Source organism: Podarcis melisellensis (genome assembly GCF_964234715.1).
Source record: "Podarcis melisellensis genome assembly, chromosome: 7".
Classification (NCBI taxonomy): Eukaryota; Metazoa; Chordata; class Lepidosauria; order Squamata; family Lacertidae; genus Podarcis; species Podarcis melisellensis.
The window spans coordinates 11,454,683-11,476,613 of record NC_138539.1 but is presented as its reverse complement, the minus strand read 5'-3'; the positions used below and the strand labels follow the sequence as shown (position 1 = coordinate 11,476,613).

Below are 21,931 nucleotides of genomic sequence, written 5' to 3'. Positions count from 1 at the left end.
GCAGCCTGATTGGTCCTAGAACAATAGGATCCAGAATGCAGCAGCCTGATTGGTCCACTGGAGCCACCCAATCCAGCTCCAGGTGGAAGTGAATCCTCAACCTGATTGGTCTACAGGAGAATCCTGGAATTAGCCAATCACGTGGGGCCCATTGTGTAAATAATGTATATAAAGCAGACATTTTGGGGGAACTTCCATTCCTCCTCGCCACTATGAGCTGAATAAAGAGCATGAAATCCACTCTCGACTCTGAGTATATTTCAGGAAGGTTTGAGTGCTTCTCTGTGCATGCTTGTGTCTAAAAATAAGCAAACAAAGCAGCCCCGATCTTAAAAAAAATTAAACCATATTTTTATTTATATATTTATTTTTTTCATATAGAAAAAGAAATTAAAAAATGAAGAGGACGACGAAGAAAAAATGCAGGCTTATGGCAGTTCAGTCTTGTCGGCCCCCTCCGCTTGGGCCACGGATTCTGATCCTCCGGAAGTGAGCAAAGTCCTCCGGTTGTAGTGTCCTTTGATGATCCCGGAATTGTTGTTCTCGTTCAAGATCTGCTTCTGCTTCTGCCTGTTGAGGGACTGCACCAGCCCCAACACGACAGCCGCCAAGGAATACTGCCCCGTCAGTTTTCTCGGTTGCAAGATCAAAGGGTTTGGCTGTACTCTTCCCAGAAGAAAATAGGTCTTGATCTTCCCTTCTTGTTCGCTGATGCCCTTGACGTAGATCTCCCCCCGGTAGTCGAAGGCAAACCCCCGGTCTTTGAGGATGAGATATGTTTCCTCGGGCACCTGCATTCGGCCGCTAATGCCGGTGCTGTCCATTCGGCTTGCTAAGTTGACTGTTTTGCCCCAGATGTCGTACTGGGGTTTCTTAGCACCAATGACGCCCGCGACGACAGATCCATGGCTGATCCCTAGGAAGGGGAAAAGAGAAAAGATCAGGCTAGAAGAATAGTCATGCTAGTCTGCTGCAGCACAAACAAAAAAGAATGACTGTTTTTGGATCTAACATGGCTGGGGTACCAGATATACTGGGGTCAGTATATCTGAAGGAGCGTCTCCACCCCCATCGTTCTGCCTGGACACTGAGGTCCAGCACTGAGGGCCTTCTGGTGGTTCCCTCACTGTGAGAAGCCAAGTTACAGGGAACCAGGCAGAGGGCCTTCTTGGTGGTGGCACCCACCCTGTGGAATGCCCTCCCATCAGATGTCAAAGAGAACAACTACTACCAGACTTTTAGAAGACATCTGAAAGCAGCCTTGTTTAGGGAAGCTTTTAATGTTTGATGCATTACTGTATTTTAATATTTTGTTGGAAGTCACCCAGAGTGGCTGGGGAAGCCCAGCCAAATGGGCGGGGAATGAATAAATAAATAAATAAATAAATTTTTCACCCCAGTGATCACATTCCCCTTCAAAGGTCAACCTTGCTTACTTGCAGGATAGACTTAACCCATCCATGCTTGCTCAACTACTTCTGCCTGCAGAACTGCCTCATAATACAGTTATATCTTGGATCCCAAACGCCTTGCGAGTCGGAAGTTTTGGCTCCCGAATGCCACAAGGTGACTGTTTCAGTTTGCAAACATTCTTTGGAACCCGAATGTCTGACGGGGCTTCTGCAGCTTCCGATTGGCTGCAGAAGCTTCCTGCAGCCAATTAGAAGCCATGCTTTGGTTTCCAAACCATGCGCACTGGCACTCATCTGGTTGCGGCAGTAGCGGTTTAGCCATGCTGGCCACACGACCTAGAAAGCTTAAGAAGTTAATTCATTCTGGAGGTCCGTTGTTAACCTGAAACTGTTCTTAACCTGCTAATGGGGCATCTCGCTGCCGCCACATGATTTCTGTTCTCATCCCGAGGTAAAGTTCTTAACCTCAGGTACTATTTCTGGGTTAGTGGAGTCTGTAACCTGAAGCGTCTGTAACCCGAGGTAGTACTGTATATGGACAAATGACATCTCCCTTGGCCTGAAAATCAAGATGAGCACCACACCCCATAGTCTGGGGAACCGGGTTCGCGTCTCCACTCCTCCACAAGCAGCTGCTGGGTGACCTTGGGCCAGTCACACTTCTTTGAAGTCTCTCAGCCCCACTCACCTCACAGAGTGTTTGTTGTGGGGGAGGAAGGGAAGGGAGAATGTTAGCCACTTTGAGACTCCTGAAGGGGAGTGAAAGGCGGGATATCAAATCCAAACTTTTCTTCTTCTTCTTCTTCTAGTCACCTTTGACTGGAGTCCAGGGGTCATTTACCTTTACCTCTACCTGGCTTTAGGCACTAGGCCCGTTGACAGACTAACTCTGTGCTACAGAGATGTCAGCAAACATGACATGGCAACATCAACACACTATGTGGGAATCCCTTGCAGATGACCACACTGTCTAGAAACAGACAAGTTGTGCATCCACAGCCATGACCAGAGGAGGAATGACCGCTGGGAGGGATGCAGAGGGAAGTAATGCCATAGTGCATTTATACCACCTGTCCCCAGGTGCTGCAGCCTTCCAACAGTTTGACTTCACACCCAAAGGTGCACTCCTGCAATGTACCTGAGACAAATGGATGGCAGCTCCCAGCTCCCAGGATTATATTGCACATGGCTTCAGTGTAGAGATGCTCGCAAAGGCTTTCTCATTTCCTCCAGGGAAGAAACAGCCTCAAGCCTTCAAAGAGAAGCCCGTGCAGTGGTACCTTTTCTACTGATGTGAAGCCTACTCACCTGGGAGCGGTAGATGCACCTGAAACTCTACATTCGGGTGACTAATGCTAAAGGGCTCAGCCCATACGTACCAATGCGGAGTTCAAAATTGTTGAACGAATGCTTGTTGATCTCTTGGATGCTTTCGTTCAGCGCTATGGAGAAATCCGCTAGGGCACATAAGTGCCCCCATTTATCTTCGCATTGCTGGGGAGGGAATGAAAAGAAGAAAATCCATTGCACAAGTCAGGCATATAACACCAGTCCTGAGATGACCTGCATTGGCTCCCAGTACATTTCCAAGCACAATTTAAAGTGTTGGTGCTGAGCTTTAAAGCCCTAAACGGCCTCGGTCCTGTATATCTGAAGGAGCGTCTCCACCCCCATTGTTCAGCCCGGACACTGAGGTCCAGCGCCAAGGGCCTTCTGGAGGTTCCCTCCCTGCGAGAAGTGAGGTTACAGGGAACCAGGCAGAGGGCCTTCTCAGTAGTGGCACCTGCCCTGTAGAACGTCCTCCCATCAGATGTCAAGGAAATAAACAACTATCTGACTTTCAGAAGACATCTGAAGGCAGCCCTATTTAGGGGAGTTTTAAATGTTTGAAGTTTTATCGTGTTTTTAATATTCTGTTGGGAGCTGCCCAGAGTGGCTGGGAGGCCTGGCCAGATGAGTGGGGTATACATAATAAATTATTATTATTATTATTATTATTATTATTATTATTATTAGGCATAGGTCAGCTGCCCTCCACTCACATTTCATACAATCGGGATCTTGCTCCCTGTCCCACTAGAAATTAATTTTATTTTTTTATTTGTTTTATTTAACAGAATTTGTTTGCCACTTAATTGCAAATAAACACCCAGAGAAAAGGTTTTTATATCACCAGGCCTCTGGCTGATTAACATTCTAAAGCCTTTTACATGTAATTTGTGGGAGGAGTTTTTAAAATTTATTTTTAATGCAGTTTGTGTGTGTGTGTGTATTTGCACACATACACACACCAATATTGTTCAACCAACATAAAGGCCATGACAGGTGAGAACAAATGTCTGTTTTGTTCCAGGAAATGCCAAACTGAATATATTTAAAAGCGACTCCAATGCCCTGTACTTTAGACTATGACAAGTGCATTAGAAAATACAAGCTCTCTTTGTTAGGCAACAGAAAACTCCTTACCTGCTTTTCAGGTGATAACCCGGACACGGCCATGTAGGTGCTGCCAATGGTTTTGATTTTTTCAATATCTTGAAACCTTTCTTCACCTAGCAACTAACAAAGAAGAGAGTTCATTGAATCACGTTTTATTGGATGCACAGCTCCCAAACGGTATTTTATTTTTATTTTTCATCAGTTGGAAGGTGTCAATTCAGTAGCACTTTGCAGGAGGCTAATGACCTGTGGTTTTTTTTTTTAAAAAAAGCATAACTGATAGGAAACATTTAAGAATGTTTCATTCGATGGATGGAATAATATGCTGCAACTCAATAGGTTTGCACCAGTATGTGATTATCTGAATATGCATTTATGCAGTTGTGGATGGGACAGAATGAAGATGTTGGCATTTTTGTGTTAATATTTGTGCATTTCCACACACCTGCACTACCGGAGAAGCCGAACTGGCCTTCCTTCCCTGGTAGACTGAGGAGGTTGGAACTCTCTGCTATTTACACAGAACATTCGTATCCTGACCCCATAACCAGAGTTCTCTGGGCACCGAGCCATGGAATTGGCAGCATGCAACCCAAGCATATTAACACAAATAAAACAAAATGACCCAAAAAACCCTGTTTAGGCCATAACATCATGTTGGAAGATTGGGAAAGGTTACGGGAAATTGATTTAAAATTCACAGATTGTTCTTTGTTGAAAGAAAACTATATGGAAATGATGTATAGATGGTATATGACACCAGTGCAGTTAGGAAGAATGTATAAAACAGGTTCAAATCTGTGTTGGAAATGTAAGGTAAAAGAAGGGACTTTTTATCATACGTGGTGGGATTGTAGTAAAATTAAAATAAAATGGGAAATGATATATCATGAGTTGAAGAAAATGTTCCAATGCTTTCTTGTTAGGGATTGTAGGAAAAGACCTGCCAAGGAAATTAAAAAACATTTTCATGTACGCAACAACAGCGGCAAGCGTCTTAATAGCACAAGGATGGAAGAATGAGGAAATCCTGACTAAAGAACTGTGGCAAGAAAAACTGATGGATTACGCGGAATTGGCAAAACTGACACATAAACTGCGACTTTAAAGAAGAATGGGAACATTTTATGAAGTACTTAAAGAACTTAAAGAAACAACTAAATGAACTGGACTCCTTGGCAGGTATTGAATAAACATTCACAAACTCTTTATTGGTAATATACCGATAGACAAATTGAGGATCTTTACAACGTTATAACATGCAGAGAATAATATGTGCTGAGAAACCAGAGAGAGGAGCTGAGGGAAGTCTGGGTGGGGTGGGGTGGAAGGGGGGGTTCTTCTTTTTAGGGGAGGGGGAAAATGGGGGGGGGAAATGAGGATGATGTATCTTTGATGAATTGTTATGTCAAAATTCCTAATAAAAAATACTTATACCCCGCCCCCTGTTTTTGCACAAACCAGCTTACCCTAGCGACTGTTTCCTGACATGAGCCACACCAGGTTGCAGTCACTGCCAGCCCCCAAATATTCCTTTCCCCACTGTAATGGAAATCCTCTCCCAGCAACCAGTTGTGCTAGCAGAAGGGTTTCTATACATTTTATTGGTTTTTTTGACATATAATTTCCAACAGTCATATAACATAACTTTTCATCTTATACAATGTTTTAGGCTTCCATCAACGCCTCTGATGATTTTTGTTCTTTATCACTTATTCTGCATTTCTTAATTTCACCATTACTCTTAATTGTCATTACCGGTGACTAATAATTCTCCTCATAGTCTTCCCTGCAATATTTCGAATAATCCTCCTTACAAAACTTCTTGCAGTCCTACTAGCGTAATCTGTTCAGTACAATTACTTTCCAAATAGTTCGGATATTTACTCCAATCTTCTAAGAATCTCTGATCCTGCAGGTTTTGAATCCTTCCAGTTGATTCTGCATAGTCCATCAATTTCATCCTCCATTCTCCTTTCGTCGGTAATTCTTCTTGCTTCCATTTTTGTGTCAATAATATTCTTGCTACCGTCATTACATATAAAAACAACTTACAATCCTGTCTATTAATCCTATCACCTACATTGCCAAGTAAAAATGCTTCTGGTTTCTTGACAAATGTATATTTCAACATATTTTTCATATCATTATATATCATTTCCTAAGTCCTGTTTCATATTTTAACTATCATTTTAGTTTTCTTTTTGTTCAATTAAAACCTGCTACATGTCCGAATTGTTCTATCTCTTCTAATACTTCCTTGGCACTAATTAATGGTTCTTCTATTGTTAATACCAAGTCATCAGCAAAGGCTTTCACTTTATGTCCCTATGATAGCAGAGGGGTTTCTGGCTTGAGTTCTGTAGGGATTCAAGCTTCTCAGATGCCACCTCCCATGTTTGGGAAAAACGCAACACAACACTCTGATTTTGCATGAAGTGAAAGATTGCATTTTTATGACTCTCTCGATCAGTTTGTCATCTCTGCACCCAACAGCAATTGATGACTAGATAGCACGCTGTTTGCCACACACTCTGTAAATCCAAACTGTGCTTCAAAATCTTCTGTTGGCATGACACTGCAGTCCTGTCTACGCTCAAGGTCACTGCAGCCATGCCCAGAATACAGGACCTGGGCTTCTTAAAGTGTGCTTTACAGAACGGCACAAATCTACAGACTGCTTGGAAACTTGACATGCCCTGCAAATGAGGCTTAATTCCCCCCCGTCATTAATAATAATAATAATAATAATAATAATAATAATAATAATAATAATAATAATAATAAATGTTGCAAAGACCGTAATCTGCATTTTGCACCAGGATAATAGATGCCGTGTGAAGCAGTTTGATTTCACACTCCCTGCACACAAATCTTTGCAGGATCGAAAGGAGTGAGAAATGATCCCTGTAATGAGGGAAAAACTTAAAGCATTTCATGACAATATCGATATTGGTATTACCTGCACTGCGGGAGAGAGGAGGAAATGGAGCAATTAAGATTAGATGGGATAAGCTCAACAGATAAATGAGAGCAAAACTGTGACTGTGTGCGAGTTTGAGAGAGAGGGTGCGAAGAAAGGGAGGGAGAGCAATCACACTGTTTGATTCTTAAGAAAGCAACTTCTGCCCTAAGGAGGAGGTGGGGTTGCGGGCTTCATGGCCCCTCCATGCACGTGGTGGGTGGAGGCCAGCCCCCATGCGATTGGGGAGATTCCCGGCCGCGTCACCCCCGGTCAGCCAATCGGCTGGCTCAGGGGCGTGGCCTGCCCTATAAAGGCAGGATGCGACCGGGAATCTCCCTCTTTGCCGCCGGCCAGCTGTTCCTGCTTTTCCCACCTCCCACCCTATAAGGTTTTTCGTTCCTTGACCTTGCTAACCAACCTTGCTAACCAACCTTGGTTGGTTGCTGTTGAGGGGCCTGGTAGGAATTTTTCCACTTGGTAAATTGGCACTAGCCACTTGGTTTTCGCCTACCTCATAGCAAATCGTCGCAACTGTTTGGGTATTGGCGGTTAGGCATTGGTATTGTTCTGTAGATGGAAGAGGGGTGGTAGCGCCATCACCTGCCCCACATATAGAAGGGTAGTTCGGTAAAGGATTCTGGGGGGCGTGGCCCTGTCCGAAGCCTAAGGAGGTGAGGGCCTAAGGCACACCCCCTAGCGGTGACCCCGGGGGGAGTTCCTAGTTGACGTGCATCAGCAGGACTCCCCTTACTGGTGGTTAACCCTTCCCGGACTTTGAGCAGACGGGCTGAAGTCAGATATAGTCAGTTAGGACCAATGCCTAAGCCAATACCGCTCATCACCTGTAACCAATAAAGTTGTGGCCCTTTTTTTAGCCCATTAACCTTAATAATTGTGTCATGTGCCATTATTTTCACCGGGGGGGGGGGAGGGGGACTCGCCACGAAAACATAAGCCCAGCTGGATCAGTCCAAAGCCCCATTTAGTTGAGCGTCCTTATCTCACAGTGGCCAGCAGGATATCTATGGGAAGTTCACAAGCAGGACCTGGGTGCAACAACCATCTCCCATTTGTTTTGGAAGCGGCAAATGGTTCTGGATATAAGTTGCTGGAAACTGCAGGAGGGGAGGGTGGGTTTGTGCTTGGGTCCTATTTGCTGGTTCCCTGTTGGCATCAGGCGACGCGGGTGGCGCTGTGGGTTAAACCACAGAGCCTAGGACTTGCCGATCAGAAGGTTGGCGGTTCGAATCCCCACGATGGGGTGAGCTCCCGTTGCTCGGTCCCTGCTCCTGCCAACTTAGCAGTTCGAAAGCACGTCAAAGTGCAAGTAGATAAATAGGTACCGCTCCAGCGGGAAGGTAAACGGTGTTTCCGTGTGCTGCTCTGGTTCTCCAGAAGCGGCTTAGTCATGCTGGCCACATGGCCCGGAAGCTGTATGCCGGCTCCCTTGGCCAATAAAGCGAGATGAGCGCTGCAACCCCAGAGTCGTCTGCGACTGGACCTAATGGTCAGGGATCCCTTTGCCTTTACCTTGTTGGCATCAGGGCGGCCGCTGTGAGTAGAAGATGCTGGCTTAGATGGACCACTGGCTTGACCCCCCCCCATACTATCCTTATGTTCTTATTGGCTCAGGAACATAAGGCCAGACACTTCATTCGCTGTGCGAGGTCACAGCTGCGGCACTTAATTGAACTGTCTCAGCTCCTTTCCTTCATTTAAGCCTGCTGGAAGAGGCTTCTGGTGGAAGTCAATCAACTGTGTCTCCAAATCAAAAACAGATTAACTACTGGCAAAGGACTGCATCACCTCCTCTTGCTTCCCAAAGTGATCGTTATATATACCTAACGATGTCGGGAGTCGCCCCTAATTGGATCCTTTATAAATTAAGCGGTCAGTGCAAGAATAGAAGGTTAAGTTTCTCGATGAGACTGATGCTTTCTGACTTCCTTGGCTCCATGGGAAAATCCTAGCCAGTGTTGCGCTTATGTGCTGTTGCAGGAATTTATGTATAGGTTGTGGGGAGGGGGCTTGCCCCTCCAGCAGATAACTTGCACATGCAGCCCACTACCAAAACCAGCACAATCACTTTTGTGATTTGTCCCCACAAAACACTTTGTCACAGTTTCTTCTTATCTATTCAAAGGGCCTTTGCTGCACGATACCAAATGTAAGAATTCACTGATCAATGTATCTATGTACTGGCTCACTGGGAAAACTTCAGAAATTCATAGACATGTGAGCTCAGCTACTCAGCAGCCCCTCTGCCTGAGTGATAATTCTTGGCATCCTGATACCTGAGTGCCAGACAGGTAGCCATTCCAGAAATAACAAACCCAGATGATGACAAAAGCGTGTGATTAACTTGGCTGGGAAACAGGGAAATGTAAAAATTTTTTTGTTACACTTGATGGGTGTTTGGTGGAGGGCAAGGAGAACCATGGGGTAGGGTCCAGGATGCTCAGATTACTGCCACTAGACCTCCCCTTTCATGATGTAATCATGATGTATTAGTGATGTAGTTTGGGGGAGTGTAACATGGGGATTAGCAGCTAATAAAAGTTTGGGGGCTCTTTTGTTCTGGGTTTCCATCTTGTTCCATTTTTTGGCAGGTGGGAGTCCTGTCGCGACAGTCTTCAATAAAGACTAAGCCTACTGGCTGCTGTTTTGCTCTGGTATTCCTGGCTGGTGTCCTTATATTTTTGTCCAAGGGAGCCCTCAGATTTCTCCGTTAACAGTGCTCAAATGGAATAAGGGCCAGATCAGGACCAGGTAATTTGAGAACTCACCCTACCCCTTAAATATCCAGTAGGCAGCTGCATTCTGCAAGAGATTTTCTTCTTGAAGTCCCCCCAAAATATCTGAGATATAAGGGGAGGACATCGCTTGTACCCCCTCTTGAAACATTTGAAGTTGTTTTTGTCCTAGGTTTAAAAACAATGCAAAATGAACACTATTTCCAGTTGTTCTTTGCACTGTTTAAAAAAACTATTTTAGCTGTTTTTGTTATATGTTCACATTTCACCTTAAAGCACATGTAAAAGGCATTTCATGATTATTTAATATAATTACTAATATTGTTGGATATGACGGGACCTGCTTCGTTTTGAAAGCGTGCTGTTTTGCTCCAGCTGCAGCGTGAAAAACAAAGCCATTAATAAATACACCGATAGCTTGGACAGGAACTTGGGCATAAAATTGAGTTTTTATCGATGGACACAGTGGGAGAGGATTGCCGGCAGTGTTTGAAAAGCTGAACACCTCTTTGAAATGTCTCTGAGCTGCATTACAACACAAGCTATTGAACGTTCCCGTCTTAAAGGCTACCTCTGTCATGCCCTCGGCTTGTCGATCTATACAGATTTGTACAATTGCTCAAAATGTCACCTTGAAATGAGGGGGGGGGGGAGAGTCAGAGTTTCAGGGAACATTACTTCCTTCAGCTTGAAATGGCAAGCTGGCAAGGATGCCCAGGTAGAGGCTCCAGAGTGTGAAGAGACAAGCTGGAACAACCATCCCATATCTACTGTCTGAAGTGGCTCGCTGGCTTTCCCGAGAAATTGCACTTTCAAGTAGCTGGCACGCTTGTCTCTTGATACATCCTTTAATCTGCATTTCCTGACGTTTGTGCACATGTAACCAAGACACACAGCAGCCCAGAATCCATGAGAGGGAGCCCAATGAGAGAGAAACTCAAAAAATGCAACAAAAGTCGGTGAAATGCAACAACGGAGACCTAGCAGAGGTTTTATCTCAGGACTCCGAGGCACAAACTGTATTTTGAGAAGCACTGCCATATGCCAGCGCTGGACACCCGTGTCGTTTCAAGCACAGGGAAGACGTATTGCAGAAATGAGGAGGCTGAGAAGCAAATGCGGCCCCTTAGGTCTCTATCTGGCCCCTGGGAGGGCCCCAGGACACATAACCTCTCCCTGGGCCACATCGCTCCCAGCCCTGCTTCTGCCCTGGCTAGAATTCACCCTTCAGCTCTTCTGATGCTCAGAGCCGTCTTTCCCATACGGCTTAGTGGTTCGTTGCGCCAGGGCGCCGGCCTCTCAGGGGCGCCCCAGTGAGTGGGGGAGCTGCGCGTCTTTGCTGGCGGCCTCCCCTTTCCCTGAACACCTGCCAGCTGCTCCCCGTCAAACATGGCTGGCGGGCATGTAGCTTCCCTCCCAAGCCTCTCCTGCAGTAGCATGGGGGAGAGTTGCGCACCCCTTTCCATGGCTGGCAGTGTGCAGCTTCGCCCCTCTCCACTATCCGTGGTAATTTGGGGGTGCAGAGCGGATATTTGCACCCCGGTGCCGCATCTGCTAAATATGCCCCTGCTGATGCTTCTTACTAGCCTGGATGGAGGGCAGAGAGGGGCATGTATGGAAACTAGCCAATTGCACAAGGTGAAATTTACATTTGTTGCTCTGCCCACTTCTATCCCTGTCCACTACTGATCCGTGGCCCCTGCAGAGTTGCCGGGAAGGGAATGTGGCCCTTGGTATGCCAAACAGTCATTTCCCTTGCCTCATTGTTTTACCAGAATAAACAGTTGTGTTTGGTGCTATATACAGTGAAGGGGGGGAAGTATTTGATCCCCTGCTAAATTTGCCCATTTGCCCTCTGATGAAGAAATGACCAGTATATAATTTTAATGGTAGGTTTATGGTAGCTGTGTGAGAGAGAATAACAACAGGAAAAAGCCCAGAAACCCAGAAGACAAAAGTCAGGGTTTTCCTGTTGTTATTCTGTCTCTCACAGCTACAGTAAACTTACCATTAAATTATAGACTGGTCATTTCTTCGTCAGAGGGCAAACGGGCAAATTTAGGAGGGGATCAAATACTTCCCCCCCTGACTGTATATATATACAGTAGCACCTCGGCTTACGTTGCCCTCAGGTAACGTAAACTTCAGGTTGCGAAAGTGGCAAACCCGGAAGAGTTTTGGCGCATGTGCATGCTCAGAAGCACTCTACCGTACTGCGTGTATATGCGCAGAAGCGGTCCCTCTCGTTGCGGAAATCTCGGGATTTGACCGGAGCTCTGGAACGGATCCCGTCCGCAAGTGGAGGTACCACTGTATATATTTACATCACTGGAGTCTGGCAGCCAAAGGTTAGGCTATGTGTCAGGGATTCTTTAGTTGTGATTTCTGCACTGCAGGGGGTTGGTCTAGAGGACCTTTGGGGGCTCCCTTCCATCTCTACAATTTTATTTCAAATTAATATACAGACTTTCACCACTATGAATCTCCTGCTTGCATGTTTTTTTCTTCTGGCTGTCCCTCTCACATATCCTTCTCCTACGGCTTCTTTTCCAACCTTCGCTTCCCAAATATCCCAGCTTCCCTTGCTGTTCTGATTTCTTGGGCTGCTGCCTTTTTTCCCAAAGCCCCTGACTTTTTCTTTCCTCTGCCCTTCTGTCTGTTCCGTGGGACGCACGCGACTGAGCCAATGGCAACGAGAATCCTTTCGGAGGAGAGCAGCTGAGCCAATCGGAGTGAGGAAATCTTTTACCTGCCTTCTGTGCCACCGGGGCAGCTCAGCCAATCATTGCCCGAGAACTCATTATCAACCCCCGCCTCCCCAAACCCCCTCAGCACATTACCATATAGATTGAAATAAAAGCAGCAGAAATCACTGCATGGAGGTTAAACTAATGTATTAACTGAGCTGGTGCAAATGCCAGGCCTCCCGACCCTGACTGCCTGTTTCCTTAAATTTCATTCCACTGTGCGCGCGCACACACACACGCCCAAAAACGCCATCAAGGGCTGCGAAATTACCTCATCGAAGTCTGCAATGATTTCGTTCAGCAGACGCAGACATTCCACTCCTTGGTTGTTCATTTCAGTCTGGGAATAGAAGTCGGCAAAGCCCGGGATGGAAGCAAACATGACGCCGACAGCGTCGTAGGACTGAGAATACAGTTCCTAGGGATAGACGAAGAGCAAAAGGACAGAGAGGCGAAAAATGCACATCAGTGACATATTGTAGGTAGCAGACTGAAGGGGGCGGGCAGCGAGTTTCATTGCCCGCAGTTAACACGCCATAGAGTTTTGTGCATCTTGTGAGCAAGAGGAAGAACGGGTGTCTGATACTTGCTCATCAATTAACCCTAGAGGTAGATCAATAATAATAATAATAATAATAATAATAATAATAATAATAATAATAATAATTTATTTATACTCTGGGCAGCTTCCAACAAAATATTAAAAATACATTAGAACTAGTAGTTCCCAGACTCGACATATACATACACTGGACCACTTGAAAATTGCAGAGGTTCTTGGCTGACCACTTAATGGTTTTTCTGCCTGTTGTAGTAATGTGCTGTGCTAGAAGCTGTATGATTGCTAGCTGTACTTTTGCCACAGCGAGACAAGTGGCCCACACATGCAGGCTCTTGCTTGTATCAAGTGGCCTTGCTATATTGGTGGCTTCTAAATAAATTAAACACATCTTACATACATTAAGGGACGCAGGTGGCGCTGTGGGTTAAAGCCTCAGTGCCTAGGACTTGCCGATCGAAAGGTCGGCGGTTCGAATCCCTGTGGCGGGGTGCGCTCCCGCTGCTCGGTCCCAGCGCCTGCCAACCTAGCAGTTCGAAAGCACCTCCGGGTGCAAGTAGATAAATAGGGACTGCTTACCAGCGGGAAGGTAAACAGCGTTTCCGTGTGCGGCTCTGGCTCGCCAGATGCAGCTTTGTCACGCTGGCCACATGACCCGGAAGTGTCTCCGGACAGCGCTGGCCCCTGGCCTCTTGAGTGAGATGGGCGCACAACCCCAGAGTCTGTCAAGACTGGCCCGTACGGGCAGGGGTACCTTTACCTTTACCTACATACATTAAACCTTGCAGCCCTTTCATGGCAGCCAAAGCCAGTTGCCAGAGGCCAGCCTTGCATACTAGGGATGATTTAAACAGCTATAAGAAACACTCTGAATACGCTCTGTCAAAACAACAACAACAACAACAAACCGTTGTAAAGCTCACAATTGAAAATATAATTGAGTTGTGATTTCAGCTCACGGCGCCGTCTGGTGTCACAGTGTTACAACGCATTTATAACGCTGTATTTTGACTAATGCGGCTGTGTCCTTCATCTACCATTGTATATCATGGAATCATAAAATCGTAGATCCCAAGGGACATTGAGCCCAACCCCCTGCAGTGCAGGAATTTCAACTAAACAGCATCCAGATGTCAAGGAAATAAACAAGTATCTGACTTTTAGAAGACATCTGAAGGCAGCCCTGTTTAGGACAGTTTTTAATGTTTGTTTTATTGCGTTGTTAATATTCTGTTGGGAGCCCCCTACTAGCTTAGGGATTATGCATGAAAAAGTCTTCACTCTTCCATTCCCCTTTCCTGGAGAGCACTGAAGCTCACATATTACGTAGATGAGCATTTTCTGCATTAAAGCACGAAAAAGCCAGTGAGCTGATTCACAAATCTTCAGCAGGCATGATAATGAAAGAGGCTGAGAGAGAGAGGAAAGGGATTATTATGCTGAGAGATCAGAGTCTGAAAATAACAGGCATAAATGGCAAACTATGCTGAGAGTGCTCTCTGCACAGCGAGAACAGATGTAGTTTATCATAACAATGGCCTGGTTCCCAAGTCGCATTAAACCATAGTTCAAAACAAACTATGGGTTGAATGTTCTTGGGTCACCTGGCTAATATATTTGCCCTGCGCATGCCCCTCAATTTGCAGGCGATGAAAATAAGGCAGGGGGCATTTTATTGCGCTTTTCAGCAGCTTGTCTCTTCAGCAGCAGGAATTTCACTAGCTGTGAAGGCAATCACAAGAGAAGTCCCAACTGTAGAAGATTTTAAAACACTGGCCGTTCTTAGGTGAAACCAGAGCCAAAATATTACATACTTCATAGATAGATAGATGATAGATAGATAGATAGATAGATAGATAGATAGATAGATAATACTTTATTCGGCTATAAACCCACAAGATTACATACTTCATTATCTCGGTCCTTTTCCAAGAAGTGACGGGCAACGTGGCTCGGAAGGATATTGCGCAGCATGTTTTCGTTGTGCTCTCTTAACTCCTTCATCTCGTTGATTTCTTCTTTGGCTTGGCCACGCCACAGGAAGTCCAACCTGGCTGTATATTCAAGCTGCAGAAGTGAGGAGAGGAAGGGGAAAGGAATTAAAGGTTAAGCCACTTAGGGTTTTAATTACATGAGCCAATGCATGTAAGTCAGGCACCGTGAATCAGACACCAGTCTCACTTGGAGATGGGCCTTCCCTTCCCCATTTCATCCTCACAACAGCCCTGTGAGGTAGGTTAGGTAGGGTTGCCATATTTTGAAGAGCAAAGAAGAGGACACATTTGCCAACTTCTACTTTTAACTGCAGGTCACTGACGACTCTCATTTCAATACCCCTACAAATACGTAGGCTATAGAAGTTGGGATATATTGCTGGTAGCAATGTTCTTAACTTTCAACAAAATAATAATAACAATAATAATACATATTTCTCCCTCACTTGCCACACGAAAGTATTTGGGCCCATGTTCCCATCTTTGTGAACACAAATGCGCACAGAACAATTGATTAAACTGTTTAACATGTACATTCCATTCATTAAAAACGGCGAGGAGTCGGAGTGCAACGTTTGGGGCTTTAAAAATTGTTTTTATTAAATATACAGTGATACCTTGGTTTACAACCTTAATCCGTTCCGGAAGTCTGTTCTTAAACCAAAGCATTCTTAAACCAAGGCGTGCTTTCCCATAGCAGTGGGGGACTCAATTTACAAATGGAACACACTCAACAGGAAGCAAAACATGTTCTTATTCCAAGGCAAAGTTCACAAACCAAAACACCTACTTTTGCAGCGTTCTTAATCCAAGTTGTTCACAAACTAAGCTGTTCTTAAACCAAGGCACCACTGTAAGTGTGTGTGTGTGTGTGTGTGTGTGTGTGTGTGTGTGGACAAAGTTCCTAGCCATGATGGCTCTGTTCTGCCTCCATAGTCTGAATACCAGTTGCTGGAAACTACAGGAGAGTAGAGTGCTTTTATGCTCGAGTCCTGGCTATGGGTGCCTACAAGCATTTCGCTGGCCAATGTGAGAACAGGATGTTGTACTAGATGGGACATTGACCTGATCCAGCAGATCCTCTTCTCAGGTGATGCCCTATTTATGCAGAGAGGCCTCATTTATGTGGGTAGCTGCCATGGCAGGATTGGGGGTCCTGTGGCGCTGTGGGTTAAACCACAGAGCCTAGGACTTGCTGATCAGAAGGTTGGCGGTTCGAATCCCCGCAACGGGGTGAGCTCCCGTTGCTCGGTCCCTGCTCCTGCCAACCTAGCAGTTCGAAAGCACGTCAAAGTGCAAGTAGATAAATAGGTACCGCTCTGGTGGGAAGGTAAACGGCATTTCCGTGCGCTGCTCTGGTTCCGTGCGCTGCTGGCCACATGACCTGAAAGCTGTATGCCAGCTCCCTCGGCCAATTAAGCGAGATGAGCACCGCAACCTCAGAGTCAGCCACGACTGGACCTAATGGTCAGGGGTCCCTTTACAACATGCATGTATAATAACCAGCGTTATATCTGAACATTCCACACCAGCTTTGAAAATACACGTGCTCCAGACCACTCAGGGGACAAGGTAAAAAAAGGAATGGGATTGCTTTAAAAACTGCCTGACAAAATATGGTTTCAAAAACAATACTTGGTTGTGCTTAGATTAATCTCACAGATATAATGGGGGAAAAACCTGATGTTAATAAATGAATACAGAATATTTGAAACTTAAGTGCTGAAGCCGCAAAGAGATAGAGGGAAGTCAACTAATATAGCAGGGATTCAAACTAGTTTTCCAGGACAGAAAGAAAGTGATTGTAAAGAAAGAAAGGAAAGAAGGATCACAAATGTATTTCTTTCTGAGAACCTGGCTTATAGAATATTCAAACTATTGTTTGTACCCTTTGAACAATTTTGGGTTCTGGACTAATTCTTTTTCTTCTTTTTCTTTATAATTTCCCCCTTTTTTCTTTTCTTCTTTTTCTTTAATTTTAATTTTTATTTTTGGATACTTGGATGTAATGTTAAATTCATGCTTTCCATGTAATTTTTTAAAAGAGCAACAAGGATAACTTAAAAAAAGAAAAAAGAAAATACACTTGCTCTGCCCTTGTTTAAACTGAAGTTTACTTGCTTTCCTTTTTTCTTTCTTTTTTTGCACGGAACAAATACTCATAGCAGATTGATGGGCTGCCTTTCCTTTTAATGCTGTTTTAACGTAACTCTGAAAGCCAGAGCGCAATGAAATTATTGTAAGGGCATATTGTATTCAGCTCCAGAAATCGTTGCTTTTATGTTGCGTCAAGTCTCTGCTCCAAAAACATCTGATTTATACTAATGCCAAAGACGGCTAATGGAACTCTTTTTTTATGATTGTTATTTCAAATTTGGGGCTTAGCAGAACTCATCCTCCAGACATATTGACTATGTGAGATATGTATCTAGGAGAAACCTTATTAGGAGCAAACAGTCTTGGTCATTTCAGGTTTTCCCAAGACAAATTAAGTTAAAGGCATGCCTGCTTAGCGTTCGGATTGGGCCTTGAACAAAAAGGAGAGGAGAAGCGGACTCTTCATAAAGAATTGCTGGTGGACTATAGCTCAAGAATGGGAAGTATTTGATGCTTGCTTGCTGTTAATCCCCATTGGTGCAGGGTTTGCTAGACCTTTATTCTAGCAAAATACAGGACAGGGAGGGTTGGCTGGGAGACATTCCCCACCCCACTCCAAATGTGGTGCTGAAATGACTTCAAAGCAATCCATTACAATCTACTGCAGCCTAGCTGAATGGTCCTGTTGTCACACACACACATATACTCATGAGTTTGTAAATCTCTCTGTGCCTAAAAACACAGAGCTTAAATATATGACCTTCCACACACCTTTCAAACACATGCATTTGGAGAAGATCCCTAACTTGGCAGAGAGAGAGAGAGAGAGAAAGACCTGAAATACAGGACAAAACTCTATCAATACAGGATGTAGTATTTTATGAAGAAATACAGGACAATCCTGTTATACAGGGCAGGGGGCAACCCTACGGCACTGTGGATTACAGTCATATCTCGGGATGAATACACTTCAGCTTAAATATTTGTGGGTTGCGCTCCACGGCGACCCGGAAGTAATGGGGTGTGTTACTTCCGGGTTTCACCGCTCGCGCATGCGCAGACGCTCAAAATGACATCATGCGCATGCGCGGAAGCGACGAAATGCGACCCGCGCATGCGCAGACGCACAGTCATGTCTCACGTTTGCTTCAGGATGTGAACGGGGCTCCAGAACGGATGCCGTTCGCATCCAGAGGTACCACTGTATTGGATTATGGATATGATTCTGCTCTTGCTGTCCCAAGGACTTGCTAACCTTCACCTTCCAGAAAGAACACTTTCTGGATCACAGAATGGCTTGCAGGCACATGGCACAGCTCAGCATCTGAAGCTCAGAGCCGTCTTGAGACTGAAAAATGCCTGGAGGGATGATTGTGTAGCACAGTCCTCTTCAACATGCTACCTTCCCAATGTTGTTGGACTACAACTCTCCTCATCCTTGATCATGGCTGGGGCTGATGGGTCTTACAGTCCAACAATATCTGAACTTGGATGATGATCTAGGAGACCCGGCCCCCGAGCTGTTTTACATACGTCAGCTCAACAACAACAACATGCATGTGATTTAGAACAGAAAAAGCAGCCAGAGGGGAAAGTATCAAGAAGACTATCTTCCTAATTGTCCTTAAGCATAGTGCTTCATCCTTTCACACAAGAGGGAATGGTCACCACCCATTAGTGCAGGGGCTGCTAATTCTTTTAGGCTCCTGGGCAAATTTGGATTTTTGACATTTGGATGCCACTCTCTGGAAGGACAGATCCTGAAGCTGAGGCTCCAATACTTTGGCCACCTCATGAGAAGAGAAGACTCCCTGGAAAAGACCCTGATGTTGGGAAAGATGGAGGGCACAAGGAGAAGGGGACGACAGAGGACGAGATGGTTGGACAGTGTTCTCGAAGCTACCAGCATGAGTTTGACCAAACTGCGGGAGGCAGTGGAAGACAGGAGTGCCTGGCTTGCTCTGGTCCATGGGGTCACAAAGAGTCGGACACGACTAAACAACTAAACAACAACAACTCTCTGGTCAGTTCTCTCCTTTCTCTCCAAGATCAGCCCTTCCAAGGGAAAAGAGGGAGAGAGAAACACACACATGCACACACTTCCAAGGGATCTGGAAAGATGCTAGATTTAAGTAGAATTCATCGGAGTCTTGGCAAGCACATAGATCTGAAACAGGAAGTGGGGAAGAGTGTCAGTCTTCTAACTTCCTCCTTCACCTCTACGCACTTTTCAAGGGAGAGGAAAGCAACCGGCATCACAACTTCATGACCAAGGAGGCAGTGTGTGTGGGTTGTGGGCACCACACCCCTGCCTTAACAAAGTGATGCAAACACAGACACCACTGGGATAAATTACCCTGTCTCTGCTGAACTCAACATCTGGGGCACAGATAACTCCCCCAAATTGTGTCTCACAATAAAGACTATTTACATCCACCTCTGCTTTGGGATTTGATTAATTTGGAATGTGTTGCAATGCTGGGAAAGACAGTTGGAGAACTGAGAACCTAGATCAGGACTCGTTTATCTGGCCCATGGCGACCCCAGCCGCCCGCTCTTACCGGTGCTGCGCTGCGCGGCTGCCCACTTCCAGGTCGGAGGAGCACTGGATATAGCTTGCGCGCATGTACAAGCATTATTTTCGGTGCACATCCGGGTCGGAGAAGGCCTATGCACATGCACACAAGCTATTTCCGATGCTCCTCTGACCCAGAAGTGCGCTGGAAATAGTGTGTGTGCACGCATATGGGCATGCATTCCCCCGCCCTCTGGCCCGTTGCGCGATCGACACTGGAGACACTGGCCCGAGACACAGTAAGTTTGCTGACCCCTGACCTAGATTATAGAGAGAGAAATAGAGAGAGAACAAAACTGCATAGAGAAGGATACTTTTCCTCCCTAATCAGTCTTTCTTTAAGGTTAATTAGACATCCAATTATTGAAGGTCATAAAATTCTCCTGGTTGATATTTCATTATTCGCTCCAAATGGCAGCCATTAGTCGGAAGGTAATTGCTAAGGAGCCACTGTGGATATTTTCCACTTTGGGGGAGAATGTGAAATAAAGAATAACCCTTTGCCTTACCTGTTGGCCGTGGTAAAATACAGCAAGCAGAAACATGGCCATGAGGAGCAAGGAGGCTTCCTTTGTCCCCAGAAAGTCTGTGCTAGAAAAAAGGTGGGGGAAAAAAGAAAGAGTAGGAATCGCAAAGGTTCAAATACAAAGAAATTAAATAAAAGACCTGCCTTGTAGGATCCATGTGCAGGGAAAAGGTTAACCTTTATCACAGTGAAAGCATCTATCTTGAACTAAGGCTGCCTGGGCCAAACCCATTGTCCAGATTAACTGCATAGTGTGAAGCTACATATCTTGCATTATTGCTATTATTAGTTATTAAATTCGTATCCCACCCTTCATCTGAAGATCACAGGCCAGTCGGCAATATAAAAATACAAAATGAGAACACAAAATGCATAATAAAACAAAACAACAACACCAAACGCAGGGGAGCCCAATTCTTACTGGGAAGGCAGCGTGCAAAGCTGATCTCTTCATTCCTCCACTGTGGCTAGAACAGAGATTCCTGCACAGTGCTCGATTTACGTCTAAGCTAAACAAGCTATAGCTTAGGGCCCCATTCTCTTGGGGGTCCCCAAAAAACTAAAGGAAAAAACCTGGATGTACATTTCCAAAATATAAGATAAAAAACTAATAAAACAAAACCTACATACAGCAACAGTGTTTTGTGTTGTGTAGGCTCCTATGGTGTAAGTAATGGGCCCCGCCTGCTAGCCTGCTCTCTAAAATATCACTGGTTTGCTCATTTCTATATATAGGGTGCCTATATTCTGCATGGACTGGTTGCATGGCAACATGGGCAAATGGCTTGAGATACCTGAGGTCCATAAATTACCATATAGCATATATTAAACACAAAAAACAGAGAAAATTTGTTGTTGACAAAAGACAGCCAGACATATAAAGGGCCCCATTGCCTTCAGTAGCTTAGGGCCTCATCAAACCTAAATCCGGCCCTGTTCCTGCACTAGGTATGCATAGGAGCTTCAGGGGATAAACTCTCACTGGTGCCATTATAGCATTTAATCCCCAAAACCTCTAAGTGGTTGGCATCAAATGTCCTATCAATATCAAAGTAGGGTTACCAGATGTTATGTACTGAAGTTCTTACCCTGGGCCAGCAGGGGGATACTGTAGATAGTTTTCACTTAGGTCCACATATGCAAATAAGGGATTCAAAGTGACATTCAGTGATTGGATAGTTACAGAAAATTGTTACAGTTGCATGGTAGTGGAGCTCTATATAAGCAGGCTGGCTGAACCCTTCAGTTCTGTTCTGACCCGTGAATAAACAAGAGCTGTTTGAAGAATTGCTGTGTCGTCTGATATGTGAACCCTCAATTTAACACCAGACGTCCGCGTTTCCCGGGGACACTCCCCAGATTTGCGAATAAGTCCCCAGACAAATTCCATCCCTGGAATGTCCCCGGATTTCATGTAATGTCGCCAGGAAACGCAGCAGCGGCAGTCTCAGCAGCCCGGAGCAGTTGGCTCTGGCTGGCTTCAGGAGCTGCACGGAAGTCCCCATATGATGGTGGTGCAGGGGGTCTAAGATGCAGTTTCTGGGCTGCCTCCAGCTTCCCTCCAAAAGGCAGTGTGAAGCCTCGCTTCCCAGCTGAGGGATCCCTGCTCCCTCCTGCTTGCACACAAGTAGGAATGGGATTGGGGCTTGTTATGTACTGAGTTGAATAGGATCCAAAGTGCAGTGGTCTGATTGGTCCTAGAACAATAGGATTCAGAATGCAGCAGTCTGATTGCTCCTAGAACAATAGGATTCAGAATGCAGCAGTCTGGTTGCTCCTAGAACAATAGGATTCAGAATGCAGCAGTCGGATTGGTCCTAGAACAATAGGATTCAGAATGCAGCAGTCGGATGGTCCACTGGAG

General features: G+C 45.3%; 1 protein-coding gene across 2 annotated transcripts in view; it reads right to left on the bottom strand.

The window, feature by feature from the left end:
* Nucleotides 1-329: 329 nt before the first annotated feature.
* ADCY8 (adenylate cyclase 8) overlaps nt 330-21,931 on the bottom strand; it is a 124,394-nt gene continuing 102,792 nt past the window's right edge. For both annotated transcript variants that reach the window (XM_081918668.1, XM_081918669.1), the window contains 6 exons: nt 20,051-20,132; nt 14,784-14,942; nt 12,588-12,734; nt 3,879-3,971; nt 2,792-2,906; nt 330-916 (listed from right to left, as the gene is read on the bottom strand). In XM_081918668.1, coding sequence (XP_081774794.1) covers nt 429-916; nt 2,792-2,906; nt 3,879-3,971; nt 12,588-12,734; nt 14,784-14,942; nt 20,051-20,132 — 1,084 coding nt within the window. In that variant the 3' untranslated portion in view covers nt 330-428. The remainder of the gene's footprint in view (nt 917-2,791; nt 2,907-3,878; nt 3,972-12,587; nt 12,735-14,783; nt 14,943-20,050; nt 20,133-21,931) is intronic.